The sequence below is a fragment of the Xiphophorus maculatus genome, chromosome 24 (assembly GCF_002775205.1).
Source record: "Xiphophorus maculatus strain JP 163 A chromosome 24, X_maculatus-5.0-male, whole genome shotgun sequence".
Taxonomy (NCBI): Eukaryota; Metazoa; Chordata; class Actinopteri; order Cyprinodontiformes; family Poeciliidae; genus Xiphophorus; species Xiphophorus maculatus.
The window spans coordinates 1,001,176-1,017,986 of NC_036466.1; the positions used below are offsets into that span (position 1 = coordinate 1,001,176).

Sequence of the window (16,811 nt, forward strand, 5' to 3'; positions counted from 1 at the left end):
AGAACCACGTGAGCCCGCATTAAAACCTCATTTAAGAGGATTCAGGACAGATGGTGTGCCATTGTTTGAGGATATGTTTGTATTAGAAAACAGGGTGAGTGATGGAAACTGACCCAAGCATACACACACCCTCTCCCTTTCCCTTTAATCCTTTATTTCATTCTGTAAACATGCCACACCCACATTTGACCACTTCAAGGCCGCGTTCCCTCACCTTGCTTTGGGTGTTTATTGGATTGCATCGCGGGCCAATCGGCGGGCGAACCTCAGACAAACAAAGGAACCCTCTCTAAGTGAACAGGGCACATGGCCGTTTCACCAGCTCAGGAGCTCCGATTGGTCGCGGAATAATCCAATCAAAGCTGAAATCAACTTAAGTGGCAGCAGTTTGCAGAATGAGAGCTGGAGAAAAGCAACTTTCAGAGAACTGAGCTTACACAAACTCAGCCGTCGCCAGTCTTTGCACTCTTTTTTTTCCCTGCACATTGCATCCCTTCCTGCTGTACTCTCAGTTTCTCACCAGATGGAGAGGGGGCGGTGAGCGCCTTCTTCTGCATGTGTGGCTCTGTTCAGTCCAGAGTATTCATGCCTGGTTACCCGTGAGTTTGCATATTTGCATACCCTGAACATCCTGTCCTTCCATGTTGAATGAGGATGAAATAATAAGAGCAATCAGCTGCAGGCGGCTGTGCAGCTGCTGATGGAAAGTCATTTTTATTATTATTATTATTTTTTTTTTTTTAAGTGGAAATGAAGCATAATCATCAAGGTGCATTTGGAGGCTAATCTGCAATCATCTTTTGGCTGCGGGAACTAATCTGCATGGGTGAAATAAATCCTGTCTGTCATCGCCTTTGCATTCTGAAGCTGGATTGTTAATATACATAGAGAAAGAGAGAGAGAGTGTATAAGAGAGAGAGAGAAAGAAAGAGAGAGAGGACTGAGCTGAAACAGGGAGGAGAGACAGAGAGGAGGAGTGTGTGAGGGAGAATCAAGTCACCAGGACGGGCTCCACTGTTAACGCCGTCAAGGTTTGAGCGCGAGCACCAGGAGGCCACATTCCGCGTGAAATAATGGATGGAACAAAACCGGCCATGGAGTCCAACGCCGAGGAGACCCAGGACGAGGGGCAGGAGAGCAAAGGTACGCGCTGTTATCTGCGCCTTTTCTCCCTCACCTCCGTTTTTTTTTTTTTTTTTTCCTTTTGCGTCTGCGCCAGCCCTGAACGGTTTAACCTACTTGCGACGGCGACACAATAGCGCCGGGGTTTGTTATCATTTCGGGGCATTTAAGTGCCCGTTCTAGGGGGGTAGAAATAGCAGATAATCCTCGCGGTGTTTGCAGGTATTTTTCACGTTTGTTGCGCGATTCTGAGGCGGACCGAGGAGCGAGAGGTGGAGGGTGGGTTGATGGGTTGGTGGTGGGCAGAGGAAGGTATTCAGAATGGTCGAGCGGGGGGCTTACGGAGCGTGCGTTAATGTCAATTTGCTTTTGCGCTGCTGCACCATCATGAGCTTATTTTGTGCGTAATGAGCGGCTGATAAAGCAGAGGCTGCCGATGCGCGGGGATGCGCTCCGTGCGCGGCGGCATTGTTCTCCTCCAGGTGGATCCTCCCGCCTCCTGCACCCGCTTCCATGATTATCGGCGGGGGGCTCTGGGGCTGATCTGTCAGCGGCGTGATTGATGCGCCAAGCTGCAAAAGAAGGTGGTTTTTTGGGGGGGGGGATTGCGCGACCGCAAGGATCAGTTGCAGTCGCTGGAAAAATAAAAGGAGCAGCGGCGCTCTTGGCGCAGAGTGTCGGCTGTGTCGATCATTTGCAAGCCCCCATAGACATGCATGTTAATAAAGCCCCTGATCCGCACAGTTAATGTTTCATATTCATGAAAGCGGTCATTGCATGTCTGCACAAAAAGTCCAAATATGATCCTGTTGTTTGTTTTTTTTAATTGCATTAAAATTGAAAATCAGACCCAAACTGTTGCTCCTGTTACACGGTGCGGTGTGTAGGCGTGTCTTTGTGCGTTGGCGATTCAAGGCCGCACAGAGTGGATGTGACTGATTTGTTTGGAAGCCTATTGTGGCTTTATTGTTCAAAAACCCTTCGCTGTGGTTAAATTAAGCCTTAAAATGTATGAGTGTACAGCCAGGGCCGGGTTTAAGAGGATGCAGGCCTGGGGGCTGAAATTTGTTTTGGTGAGCTAAAGTCATATTTCATGCTTGGAAATTGCTGGCCAGACACAAAAAGCATGTTTTTATTTGTTCTTTCTAAAAACATAACCATAAAAACATTAATGCCTACAGAGAGAAAAAAAATGTTGCAGTAACCATACCAGGCCTGCAGGTGGTGATGTTGCACGGTCACCAAAATACCTCCAAAAAACAACAGATTGCATGGAACGTGCTCTTAAAGTTTGTTTTTGTTACATTTGGTGTGTGCTGGTTGTGTTTTAATAAAATACGGAGCTAAATGATCAAAAGAATGCTCACATCTAATTTCATTCTTTGCAAGAAAACGTCCAATTTTCTATCCCACTTGTGCTTCTAACCCCCATTTTAAAAGTTTGCTTCCATAAAACAAAACAAATCATGACCCCTGATCAACTCAAAGATAAATCAGGGTTTTTACCTGGGATGTACTGATTGCAGTTTTCTGGCCGATCACCAGATGTTTAATAAGCCTGACCTGCTAATTCCAATTTTGACTGATGCTGAGTTTGTTGTCTGAAAAAAGTTGCTAAGTTGGCGAACAGGTTAACAGATTTTCACACCTCCGTGGACGTAGATAAGAACCGTTTCACAAGAAGTATCAGCCGAAATCTGGGCTGATTCATCGGTGCCTCTCAGTTTCTATGGTAGATATTTCATTACAGAAGCCAATTAGCCCAATTTCATTCCATTATTCCCAGTTTACTAAGGTTTTGTTCGAGCCCTGAACTAAGTGAATTATTTTCATCTTCTACTCCACTTGATTACAGTTTTATTGTTTTAAATAAAACAAAACATCCCTTCCATCAATTTGTACCTTCATTTCTGTCACATGTTGGTGTATTTATCTTTTTAAAAAGTTATTTTCATATAATCAGTCTCGCAAATGCATGCATTTCAACATTATTTTTTTTATTTTAATTTCTTGTGGGTTTTATCCCTATTTGGACCAGCTGACTGTAGAATTGGTCCGATTTTGACTCCTGATCAATCTATAATAACAAAGCACTTCTGCTGGTGGATATTATCTACACTTCGTTTGTGTAGATTATGGTGGACTCAAAACTTCATGTGGCAAACGGCTCTAGAAACTACAAAATTGGTCATCACCTCTACTGGAATTTTGTTGACTGGAGGATAAAACCTTCAGCTGACCAAAAGCAGATTTCTAACCGGAACGTCTTCTAAAGTTAAACTTCAGAGGTGGAAAGATGGATGTTTCTCATCAATCCAACATGTCTGCTTAAGAAACAGATTAGAATTTCTAATTGTTAGCACTTCTGCTAGTTCTCTTCACCTCACTTGATGAACATTTTCCTTTAGTGTTTGAATACATCGAAGAGTATCCCTGTGGTCAGCAAGTGTGTTCGATGAAACTGGTTTTCCAACATGGTGTGCCTGGTTGTGTCTTAGTTCCCACATGTCCGTTCTGGCTTGTAAGATAAATGGAAAAATCGGTTGGCCAGGGCTGCATTTGAGAGAATAATCTAGATATGACAATGAAGATATGAGTCGCAGACCTGCAGCATTGCTTTAAAATATATCAAAGAACAATCATTTCTTTCAAAATATGCTCTGTGACATATAAATGTTGACCAAATCAATATTACGATTATATTTGCGCCATATTGCGCCGTGCTGCCATGTACTTTATACTTCTTGTTTTTTAAATAGATATTCTTTGACAAGTGTTTCAATCAAAAAAAGTGTTGGAATCACTATTCAGGTGGCAACAACATGGTCAACAGGTGAAAAAAGTGCAACATATGTGGCTTCTAGCATAAAAAGTAACTGACTGTGCTACTGTTTTTAATTCTCTCCGATTATCCAGTTCACGTGGATGCACTGTGGAATGAGTTTTTAAAAATCAATATTTTACAAAGCAATTTTTAAACATTATCATTTTGTTTCTCTCACCAAAAAAACTCAGTTTATATGAGGACAAGATGTGCAAATGCATCTTCATTTTAGTGAAAACTTCATTTTCGCTAAATATCCGTTGCCAGTGTGGCCAGAAGTTAAGATGACGACAAATAAATTATCTTAATATATATTTTTTTATTTTCTCTTGTCAAGTGTGAGTGTTATAAAAACTGATGTATGAATTTGATGTGTTATTGTTATTATTATTATTATTATTATTATTATTATTATTATTATTATTATTATTATTATTAACTGTCAGTCAGACTTTACTTAATGTTTAAATTCTAGGTAGTACTGACTTTGTGTAGAGCACATCTTTAATACTCTAAAGAAAATGCAGTTTTGAAACACACCAAGACACAATGTTAGCTGACATTATTGGCTGGTGCTTGAAAAGCAGCCAATCCAGGTTCACCATATATTCTCCTTGGTGAGGATTGGCTAATAAACATCAGTAAGGAAGACTGTTGATATTAGTTTCTGTGGACAGTTTCTACTGTTCGTATCAATGCAGATCAAGGTATATTTGGTGTTTGGACTGTAAAATAGGTAGAAATAAGAGTTTCTAGAGCAGTTCTGAAGCATTCACGGATTTCAGGTATTCGTTGAGGGCTGTGGTCACTAACATCTGCTGATATCAGTGGTCAATATTAAGATTTCCTGTGAAAATATGTGAGGTTCATGCTGCAGGGTTTGGCTCTTGGCCCAGTCATACTGCTGGGTCACAGTCTTGTCTGTGTTGTAAGGTGCACACAAGTTGGGTGTCCCTCAGCAGTGAGACTTTACATCATCCTCTCCTGAGGCAAAGCAGTGACACACCGACCACTGTCCAATAACAGCCTGTAATCATGCCACTTCATTTGACAGTGGAGGTGATCCTGTTGAAAAGCCCCTGAAGATAGCTGAGCAGGAGGACAATGGTATTTATAGCTAGCTATTAGGCCTCTCAATTCCTTAATCACAGTTTTTCCATGGAACCAGGGAGTTTATTTCACCCGGTTTGGCTTCTGCTGTACCCCCAGGTGAGTTCAAAATGCAAACATGAGAAAAAGACCGTGAGAGATTTTCGAAGGTTGCATGTTGTCGGTGCAGTCATTTGACTGCGACCAAGCTTGCAGCATTCGTTAAGAAGCTGGAGATTTGCAGCAGGAGCCAAGAAGGCGAGAGCTGTCACTTAAGGAGCTTGTGCCGGTGAGTGCCAGAGAGCAGCGTTTACTTCCAGATGCATAATGAAGAGCTGCTGTGTAGACATTCTGCACGGCCCACAGACGGAGTGGTGCGTCTCGATATTCATGAGAAATTAGGCCAGATTCATGCAAGTTTTCACAATATCAAAGAGAAAAACACAATATTTTGTGTCAAAGTGAATTGCGAAGCTCAATCCAGTCAATCTCATTTCAAAGGGAATAGATTCACATATAGAGAAAAGATGCATGAAACTAATCACTAGTTACAGAATTCCTAAGTAGCCCGTTAATAACTACACCAATATATTTAAAAGACTTATTAAATACCGAAAAAAGCAAGGACTGATTACTGAACGAGAAACTGAACTGAATGTTTTATTCATTGATTAAAGATCTAATTTATTCAAAACATATCATTAGCTGTGTTGGTATTTAAGAAAATAAATTTGCTTAATGGAAAATTGCCAATCTAAAAAAACAAACTCACATTGTTTGATAAAGAGTTTGTTTGCTAGGATGAGGTGGTTTTTCAGCCGTATTGAAATCAGTGTATTCCGCAAAACTGCAATGGAAACACTTTTTTCACATCACAGTCACGTGACCAACAACCAGACGTTGCTGCAGGCAGAAACTACGAAGAAGACAACAGGAAGTAGAAGGAGGATGATGCCGTGGCATGTTTTATGCTGATGAACTGTGCTAGCTAATTTACTCAAATGTGATTTTAATTGGGTTTCATGCAAAAATGCATGAAAAATGCATGAAAATTGGAAACAACGCAAAATTGTGAAACTGTTTTCTTTCCCCGACTTTAGCAGAATAGAAGTTTTGCGCACTAGTGCATCTAGTGTCTCTTTCTTACTCTGAAGAAAGTACATGTTGGTGTATTTATCTTTTTAGATAAATACACAAGATGAAACCTTTAAATATTCATCTTAAAGGTAATGTTTGGAAAGGAAAAAGGAGAGTATTAAAGGATAAAGAACCTTTACATTCACTGGAAGACAACCGTAAAGAAACGGATGAAACAAGCCTTACTTTGATTAGGTTTTGTTTGTTCTGTCACCGTTCTGTAAGCCGGTGAAGGAGTCTGGACATAGTCCTGCGTGTATCTTTTCCTTTCTAGACAGATGGAGCACAACATCTGTTCAATTTGGCATCAATATCTGTTTACCTCTTTTGGATGACTTCCTCTCTTTGGAACACAGAATCGAACTACTAACAAGGCCAAAAACTAACCAAGTTTGCAACTTTTAACTTCTAAAAATGTACAGTAAACCAAATTCTTTATCAAACTAAATCTTAGAAGGTGGCCATGTTTGTGTTTTGATTCTTGACTCTGGTTCTGTGTCTTTACTTCACAGAAACTGCCCAGTGGCGTCACAGAGGAATGTTTGCCCACATCAAACTTAAAAACAACTATTTCTTAAACCCTATTGCTAACGTCAGAGTTCAGTTCCAACTAGAAACAAGAAATGGTACATCTGACAGTAGTTGCTGTCCAATCATTGTCTACAGTCATAAATCTAAAAAGGGACATAAAGAAATACTGTCAGCTTAACTGTCTAGAGATTCAAGTTAACCATAAATTAATAAACAAGCAGTCATTTTCAAAAAGCTTACGGAGTCCTAAACTAGCAAAAATAATCCACCCACTTGAAGAAAAGCAAGTCTCCAGAGGTGACTAAATAAATAGATAATCACCACGGCAGCAGGATAATAAATACTGTATGATCTCACAGTTTCATGCAGTTTTGGGGATAAAATATTATATTAAGTCAAACTAATGTCATGATGAAGGCCTTCTGGTGCAAAAAGTCGCAATGACTATGCTAAAGTTAGCGTCTGCGTTGTAGCTTCCTCTCGGTGCAGCTCACAGCCTTATAAATTGTCTCGGTTGAAACTCAATGGTTCTACAATGAAAACAGAATTAAAAAAAACTATTATAGATTAGTAAAAACTTTATGAATTATAGCCGGTACAGAGGAATGGTGTCAGTGGGCGTAGATTGATTGTTGTGCCTGTTTTAATGCTGTAATGTGTAATCTGCCAACACACAGGGATACTGTGTGATAATGAGGGATCATCAGCTCTCCTAATTCAGCCTATTCTCACTTCCAACTCGTCATATATTAACGCATGGGACGGTCCGTCCTCGTCACATGTTGACGCGCAGGGTACCCCTTTCGCGTCAATATGTGACGCGAGGTGTTTTACCCTATGCCTTACCATAATTTTTGCCCTAAACCTAACCAAATCATTGGGTTTTGGAGGTTCGGCAGCGGTTACAAGAACCCTTCGCGTAAAAAATCCACGTAAAACATGTGACCTGCCCAAATCGTCAACATGTTATGCTGAATGACCCTGCCCAAGTCGTCAACACATTGACGCGAAGGGGGTACCCTTCGCGTCAATGTGTGACGCATGGTCAGAAATTGTCCTAAGTCGTCAATATATTACGAGTTGGGAGTGAGAATGTGTTGCATAATTACCTGCTTCAATTAGTCTGACACAATTTGATTGGACAACTCACACCGTCATGATTTTACTTTGCTTTAAACATGATTTCCTGAAACAGGGTGCTTAAATTTGCAGTAACTGAGCAGCCTGTTAGAGCCTGCTCTTGCATAACGCCGCCGTCCCTGATGATGCTCGGATCAGAACCGTAACACATTACATCACCGTCTGGAAGGGTGCACGTTTTGTTGCATTTTCTGTTTGGAGCAGCAGAATCTGCTACTGGAGTTATGCTTAAATCAGGGCTGTTTGTTATCTTTAATAATGTCAGGGATATTCAGCGAGAGCTTTGAAGAGCTTTATTCCTGCAAGATGTTTTTAGTTGCAATGTTGTCAGATGGAGAGGAGCTGGGCCTGGAAGCCTTTAAACGAAACATGTTTGGACGAACTTTCAGTTTGGACTGCAGATGTTTCTCGTTCCCAGACTGTTTCTGCGGGTATTTTTAGGAAATTCAGGCTATTTTTGAAACCCATGAGCAAAACTGTCGGGGTTCGTTTTTGTTTTTATGTCACATGTGGTGTACCAACTCGATGTTGGCGTCAGCTGTTTTCATTCTTCTAGCTCCATCTGCTCAGCAGAATAACAGTGGTTTCAGGTGACTTCTATTTATCTCGGTTTTTGCAGAATTTTACAAACGGTTTTGAAAAAGGATTTGTTGAGTTCGCAATGAGATTCTGATGATATAAAAATACGATGATACGGCATCAAACGGGACAGCTAGTTATTTCAATTGCTGTTAAAATAATTTAAATATAAAATGTTAGTGTTATAGTAACATTGCCTACAATATCAGAAGAAAACTACTGCATTAAATACCTTTTTTTTGCCAGCTGACTGTAGTAGTCCGGCATCTCATGATTCGTTTTTTTTCCCATAGAAATGGAAAACCAGTGGAAACCTAACAAAAGCATATTTTTAAGGGTTTTGTATCTAATTTGCAGTACAATATAAACATGGAGTGAATCCTCTGAAAAGGGACAGGATGTATGACATTTTTCAATGAAGTGAGTTTAACTTACACCAGAGAAATTAGCAAAAAGTCATTTTCGGAGGTTAGTTTTGTGAATCTGAGCGTAAACTCTGTCTGCCTTGGAGATAAGATAATCAGTATGAACACTAGAGAGTGGGATAAAACCTTTCAAAGATTTCAGTGTGGAGGTTTGTCACCTCTGAAATGAGTTTTTTATGACTAACATGTCAACATTATCAGAAAAGAAAAAAAGTGTCAGTGAGAGTCCAGCAGGGCGTCGGCTGAGGGCCAGAATCTAAAGGCCAGCCCCCGTTTGATGATCATAGAGAGGAGCCGCTCCTCTCTCGCTGGTGGCTGCTGACATTTGGACTATGCCGGGTTTCCTTCCCCGGTTTTCCTGACCTTACTGTAGAAATGATTCACTTACACAACCTGAAATATTGTTGACGATATTTGGAAAACCGAATTTCCCTCTGCAATTAGTGAAATCGCTGCAAACGCGTTAGGCATTTTCCTCACAAATGGAGCAAGGAAACATGCTTCTGTTGAGTTGAATTCTCTAACAATCTGGTTGTGATTTGATATATTGATTAAGGCTAAATTAATTGATCAGATTAATCGTGATAAATCGATAATTGAAATAATCGATTCATCGTCAACTGGAGTATGCAGACTCAAAAACAAGGCCATTCGCAGAAAGAGCAACGTTCTTAGATGAGTAGACAAGTCAAAAATATATAAGAAAAGTATTAATTTTGCATTTCAGACAAAAAAAAAATCTTTGTAAATATTTTCTACCTATATATTTTTTTCCTCCCCTCCAGGGGTCTTTTTGTGGGCTCTAGTGTCCCTTATATGAAAATAGGCTGACAGGAAACAGGGAAGGAGAGAGGGGAAGACATGCGGCAAATGTCGCCGGGTCCGGGAATCGAACCCGCGACGGCCGCGTCGAGGACTCAAGGCCTCCAAACGCGGGTCGCGCTAACCCCTAAGGCACCACAGCACGCCCCTACCTATATTTTAATATTTTCTAATATTTTCACTCCTCAAGTGACAGTTTTAGATCCACTTGGATCAAATTATGTAAAGAAACACATATTTTTAAGCACCTTCTGCTTTCTAATTATTACTTAGTTAATCAGCGCTACACTGTATTGGTGCCCAAGTCAAGCAGAAAACTTTTCACATGTTGATGTAAAACCGCCTGCATCCTTTGCTAGAAATAACCAAGCGTTCACTAAAGAATTGCTGTTATTATAGAATGTAATATTATATAATATTATATTATAGAATGTAATATGCAATAAAATGTTTGTCTTTTTATTTAAAAAAGGAATTTAATTATTTGTTTGCATCTTTTAATGTATGTTTATTATTGTATATAAGAGGCTGAAATGAAAAATCTGCAGAATTAGCCAATTTTTTTTATCCGATGAAACGACTAATCGTCAGAATAAATGAAAGATTAGTTGCAGCCCTAATTTTTACCATCCCTCCTTTGTTTCTCGCATTGCTCCTACCCAGTCCGGCCATCATCACCCTCACCCGTCTCCCCGCTCTCCCCCACCCTCGCCCCGGAGGTGTGTGAGGCTGTGGAAGCATGTGAAAGCCGTCACACAGAGAGGCTCATGTGTTCCTCGTTTTGAAGCCATTTGCCCAGAGCATGCTGTCAGCCTCCATCTGGACACGCGTGTTTGTGTAGGTTTACTGTCGGTATGTGCGCTTGCATTTGTTTACGTGTCAGTGACCAGGAGTGGTTGAGGGGAATGTCTCTGGGAGTGCTTCGCTTGCAACGAAAAGGGAAAAAAAAAAAACAGGCTTATTTTTGCACAAATGTGTGGAGAGCCGTGCGGTGCGCCGCTGTGTTTGTATTTAGCGCTTCCTGTTCTCTCGGCACCATCATTTTTCTTCTGTTCGCGTGCAGAGCAAAGGATTCTATCTGAACCGCCTTTGGATTCATCTCAGGTGTTATGATTGACCGTATTTATCTCAAATCCAGTACAGAACAACTACTTTTAGCCGCTGTCTCTTACCTACTGCCCTTTCCATCAATCTGGGTCCCAATTACGTTTGGCAGAAGTAGCGAGGGTGAAACAATGCAGTGTTTTGTACTTGAGCCGAATAAAGTTGAATGTTCCTTGATGAAAGGTTTAAAATGAATAAAAAACATATGAAAGAATCTAAACTGCTTCTGTTCACATGGTTTTAATGTCAAACTCTTTATATTTTTAGAGTTATTGTTCCGTTTTTAGTCTTTTTACTCAAAATACTGAATATAAATAAACATTTACAACAAATTCATGGCAATATTTCCCCTGCTGTCAGGCTTTGCATGGAAAATATGAACGAATGAATGAATGGATGAATAGATGGAAACCAGTTTGGAGGGATGGATGGATGGATGGATGGATGGACGGAGAAAGAGTCCTGATTTGGAAACAAGGACCTGATTGCTGCTAGGCAACAGTGCTAGGCATATATATATATATATATATATATATATATATATATATATATATATATATATATATATATATATATATATATATATATATATATATATATATATATATATATATACCTTTTAATTCAATGAGTTTCCTTTATTTTCATGACTATTGACATTGTAGATTCACACTGAAGGCATCAAAACTATGAATAACACATGTGGAAATATGCACTAAACAAAAAAGTGTAAAACAACTGAAAATAGCCCTTATATTCTAGTTTCTTCAAAGTAGCAACCTTTTGCTGTGATTACTGCTTTGCACACACTCTACATTTTCTTGATGAGCTTCAAGAGGTCGTCACCTGAAATGGTTTTTTCTTCATAGGTCAACCTGCCCTGTCAGGTTAATAAGTGGGATTTCTTGCCTTATAAATAGTCATGAAAATAAAGAAAACCCATTGAATTAGAAGGTGTGTCCAAACATTTGGTCTGTATTTTATATATATTTATATAAAATATATATAAAATTATATATTTTATATATATATATATAAACTAAAATATATAATATATAACATATATAAAATATATATAACTAAAATATAAAACCTGTAATGGAAAATGAAGCTAATCACAAGGAATGGTGTCCAACACTTAAACCAAAGGGTAAAAACAGATTTTTCACATCTGATCCAGGCAGACTGGCAAACAGCTGCAGCCTTAAATCAAACCAATCTCGCCCATTCGTCCTGTAAACCAACCAGTGGCCCCCAACCTTTTTATTACCGCGGACCCATCGAGACTTTGCCATTTTGCTGCGGCTCGGGGGTGGGGCATCATCTGCATGTTGGCGTTCCAGCTAAAGCCTTTTTTTGCCCCGATTTTCCCTTTACCACAATCTTACAACGTCCTGCAGGGTGCGGTGTGTTACGTGGTGGTGTGTTGAATATGTGCGATCTAAAATCGGGCATATTCAACATGGTCTTGGCCCGATTATCCAGCCTGTGGGGTTTTTACTGACTGGGAGCGAGAACACAGCCTGTTGAATGTGACAGGTAGCCAATCAGAAAGCGCGGTGACGTAAGAACGGAGAGGAATCCTAAACAGTTGACATGGCAACTGAGAGTCCGGCAGACATCAAAGGTGATATGTGGAAATGTTTATTACTATATGTAAAGGTCATTTTATACATGTTTATTATATGTGGTTATGTTCATTCAGTTAAAAATGTTAACTATGATAAAACATAACTCACCTCCAAATCATAGAGCAGCAAATAGAGCGGCTGATCCCGCCTCTTTTATCAAACGCCTTTTCTTTTTGTTTCGTCTTTTATCGCTTAAAATGAGCCACAAACTATCACTGCTGCTTCTACATCATCATCCTGTTTGATTATTATAAATTCACGTTTGGTATGTTGGGGGATTTTACTGGATTTTCTTGTGGAACCGGTTCCGTGGTGTGTTGCTCCTGCCGTGTTGCTGGACTCACGAACCGACCGAACCTGTTGGACTTTTATCGGCTCTGTGGTCTCAGAGGTTTGGAAAATCGGCCGATAATCCTTAAATCTTGCCGTGTGAACCAGACCTAAAACTCACAAGCTCCTCTCCTCCTCTCGTCTCTCCACTGCCATAACGCTCTCTGACTCTGGTCGCTATGGTAACGTCTACGTATCCCTTCAAAATAAGATACAGATGCGCCACAAAAACGAACATTTTACTGTCGTGAAAATTTTAACTCACTATAACGAGGAATGGAGCCCTGACCAGACGGTCCATCTGGGAGAGATGAGAGACAATGAGACCGGAAGTGTTGCTGATGCTCAGGATGCCTGGTCTCTAGTGGAGAAGCAGTTTCATTGCCTCATTAACGAGCCGCAGAGCTTTCAATGTAGGAATCACCTACCGGGATAAATCCATCCTCCTGTCTCTTCTCTGGGCCTTTTCCCTTCATAAAGAAACTTTCCAAATACATCTGATCTGTTTCTTACTCATTTTGCTGCTTGTGGGCTCAATGTTGGCGCGCAAGACGTAACCGAGAGAATCCGGTTGAAGGATTTTCAAAATAAAAGATCATCCAAACTCAAATAATACATAAAATAGAAATATTTAATTATTTCTTCCAGGCCTGGTACCAATTGGTCCACGGACCGCCCGGGGGTTGGGGACCACTGCTGTAAACCAAACACATTTCAGGAGTTTGACATGCAACCACTGCGGTCAGACTACAGGAATCTAACACTTCTCGCTTGCCATAAGAATGGCATCTCTAACGTGTGCGGGATTACGTTGCAGTCGAGTCTGCCGTTGGTATATGAATAGCAGCAAGTGGCAGGTTGGCCCAGCAGGTCTTGTTCCTGACTGATGCCAGCCTCATCTGGCCGTCTTCCATCACCTACTGATGCTCAATCTGCTGCTCTCACCCAGAGCCCATAAAATGCCTGATGCTGATTAACACTTGACATCACTGGCTGAAATGGACGTTGATGAGTCACTGTCTGGCATGTGGAGTTTGCTCTGAATATTACGGTGCTGTATTTCTTTGTTTTGCTTGCTTTTGTCCCATTTTACCGTCTTAGCCAAAGTAGAATATAAAAACAGAAAAACAGGTTTCAAGTGAGAAAATCTGAGACCATTCAGTGATGTGGAGACAACAAGACCTACTGACTGGTGTTGAAATACGCTGTAGTGCCTTGGTCATTGAGCAGGAGATGGATAAACAGATCAGGCCGCCTGGTCTGGAGTAATTTAGCCACTGCTCCAATCTATTGTGATGATGAAAGAGCTGAACTAGAAAGCACAGCTGTTGATACACCCAACTGTGTAGATCAGGGGTCCCCAAACTTTCTCCTGTGAGGGCCACATAACTTGTCCCTTCTCTGATGGGGGGCCGGGGTCAGTTTGTAACAGAAAAAGTGTGACGATTGTAAGAGTGCTAAACATAAAAATGTATTGTTTTTCAGAAAGCACAATCAAATAACCTTTTCTGGATTCTTCAGAGAACAAAAGTCAGGAAATAACACTATTTATGAAATAAATAATAACCAAATAACACTGGGTTCTCCACATAAAAAAAGGGTTAGGGTCAATTATATGCATGTATAAAATAGTTACTAACTAGTAGTTAATAATAAATAAAGTTCATTGCTAAGGAACATTTATTTTATTGCAAAAGTCCAACTTATCAAATAAAAATGCACATATATGAAAATACTCTGGTATTGTTCAGGGGGCTGGACCAAATGTGGAGGCGGGCTGCATCTGGCCCGCGGGCCGTAGTTTGGGGACCACTGGTGTACATTCTGGAATATGACTGAAAGAACGAGATTCTGGACACAAGCAATGCAAACAAAGTTTCTGTATAGAGTGGATAGACTCAGCCTTCAAGAGATCAATCATCTCAGGGTGGTGATTGGTCAGCTGCAAAACGGTTCGATCGGGTTGCTTCCTGGTAGCCCAGCTAAGAAATCGATTAGGAGTGTTGATGAAGGCCTTAAAATCCCCCAGAATAAGTTGGAGAGTGTCGCTGAGAAGAAGGTGATTGAGTTTCTATCTTAGATTTGGTACCTCCATGACCAAAAGTAGAGGACTATGAGTTAAAATATCCCAAACACCAAGTCTGTTTGTGTACAAACTGGTCTAAACTCCATTAGACGACTTATGTCAACTTGAATGTCACTTTGTTTACAAGTATGTACTTAAATCAATGTGGAGACGTTGCAGGACTATGCATTGGAAATATACATATTGCCAATACACAACAGAAATCATAATCTCCTGTAAACAAACCAGAAGCATTTTCTAAATTTTTTATTTCTAGATTTCTGAGCACTGCTGTGTTTCTGTAGTCATAAGGAAGCCTCCGCAGGGAGCGGCTTTGTGCTACCAAACAACAGACTTTGTGCACACACTCACATCATGGTTTAGGCCACACACTTAACACACACACACACACACACATATAAAGTGCTCATCTGCAGCTGGAAACCAAATCTCTATAATCTCATTGGCAGAAGTGGGAGGAGGGGTGAAAGAAAGAGATGACTTCTTTGACTTCTTGGAGAAAAAGTGACATTAGCCAAGTTGGTTGTGTAACCACTAAGGCACAGCCTTTGTAGCCAGAGGGGCCATTTTACATTTTGGTGGGACTAAAAGTGTTGCCTCTGCTCTTTGCTTTGTACTTGGGATTGTATTGCATGGTTTTATAAGCAAATAGTTTTCAAGGCAGGTGCTTCTTTCCTAATATTTCTGATATTTTATCTAGTTTTTGGCCACTGATAATGAGCTGTTTTTAACAATTTTAGTGTCATACATAGTTTTCAGTTCAATTAATTGACTCATTTAACTGAAAAAAGGGACTCTGCAATCTAGGCAGGATAGTAATTGCTTGATTTAGTGGGTTTTCCAGTCTATTAAAAACACACTAATGTGTGCTAATTTGGATGTAAAGCAGCATTAGCAAGAAATATTTCTCTAATCTGCAGCATAAGTGTATTGATCCTCACGCAGAGATCCGCGAAGGGGATTTAAAGGCACATTCCGGCCATCAATCTCAGTTATGCCTGGCCACATGCTGACCTTGTGACCTGCATAACGCTGCATAAACAGCAGCGGGTTTCTCCCAAATAGCAGATTAGGGTCAGTTTTGTGTTGCCACAAAATAGAACAAAAAAAAAGAAAGAAAGCAAAACAACAATATTTTGGGAACAGTGATGGCTATATCCTCTTAAGCCTCAGCCACCATTACTGAAAACATTCTCAACATTGTGTTTTTAAAACCGCATTGAGAGGTTTGTGACATCTTCATAGTTATTTTCTTTTAAGTAGTTACAGAATTTATGTGGAAAGTCTGTAATCCTGTTTATTTTCTTCATATCTATGGCTTAAAATATGAAATATAGGACTCCATCTGCATTAAAAGAAGCTAATTATCGACTGAACCTTTTGGTTAAAGAGAAATTCTGAAAAATAAACAAATGGGATATTTGTGGCTGATTACTGATTTTCTTTCTGGTCTTCCTGTCATTAGTTCTCATTAGTTATTTATATTAGCAGCAGAGATGACGTCACACTGTGTGAGAGAAAACAATCGCCACATAAGAAACATTTATAGTATTTTATATTGTCATCTGAAGTGCCTCTCAGAGTTGTTCACAACTCTGTTCAGATGTAAACATTTTGAACATTTTTTTTTATTTCTGGTATACTTGTCTTACTTTTTCTGCTCCTTCCTATGTGATGGTCATTAAGTCTGAGACGGACATTTATTCCCAAACTGAAGTGAAATCTCCGGAGCTCGTGTCAGTGATTTTTGTTGTTGTGTCTGCGGTCGGCCTCCATGAAGCAGATGGGACCTTGTTTTCATCTTGATGTGACGCAGCCATTTATCCCACACCTTTTGTTCTCCGTTTCCCACTCCGAGGTCCTCCTCTTCCCTCGCGGGGATCTACCCATGATGCACTCTGAGGTTATTGCCCGATAATGAATACAGCGTTTCTGAGATCTGAATGGAGCCGCAGGCGGAGGGGGTTGTGGGGGGACCAGATCGGTCACTG

The 16,811-nt window shown here is 40.3% G+C and overlaps 1 protein-coding gene across 1 annotated transcript in view; it reads left to right on the top strand.

The window, feature by feature from the left end:
* The first annotated feature begins 811 nt into the window (after nucleotides 1-811).
* LOC102216532 (neuronal membrane glycoprotein M6-b-like) overlaps nucleotides 812-16,811 on the top strand; it is a 29,190-nt gene continuing 13,190 nt past the window's right edge. The window contains exon 1 of the mRNA XM_005812205.3: nucleotides 812-1,143. Within this exon, the coding sequence (XP_005812262.1) occupies nucleotides 1,074-1,143 (70 nt within the window). The 5' untranslated portion in view covers nucleotides 812-1,073. The remainder of the gene's footprint in view (nucleotides 1,144-16,811) is intronic.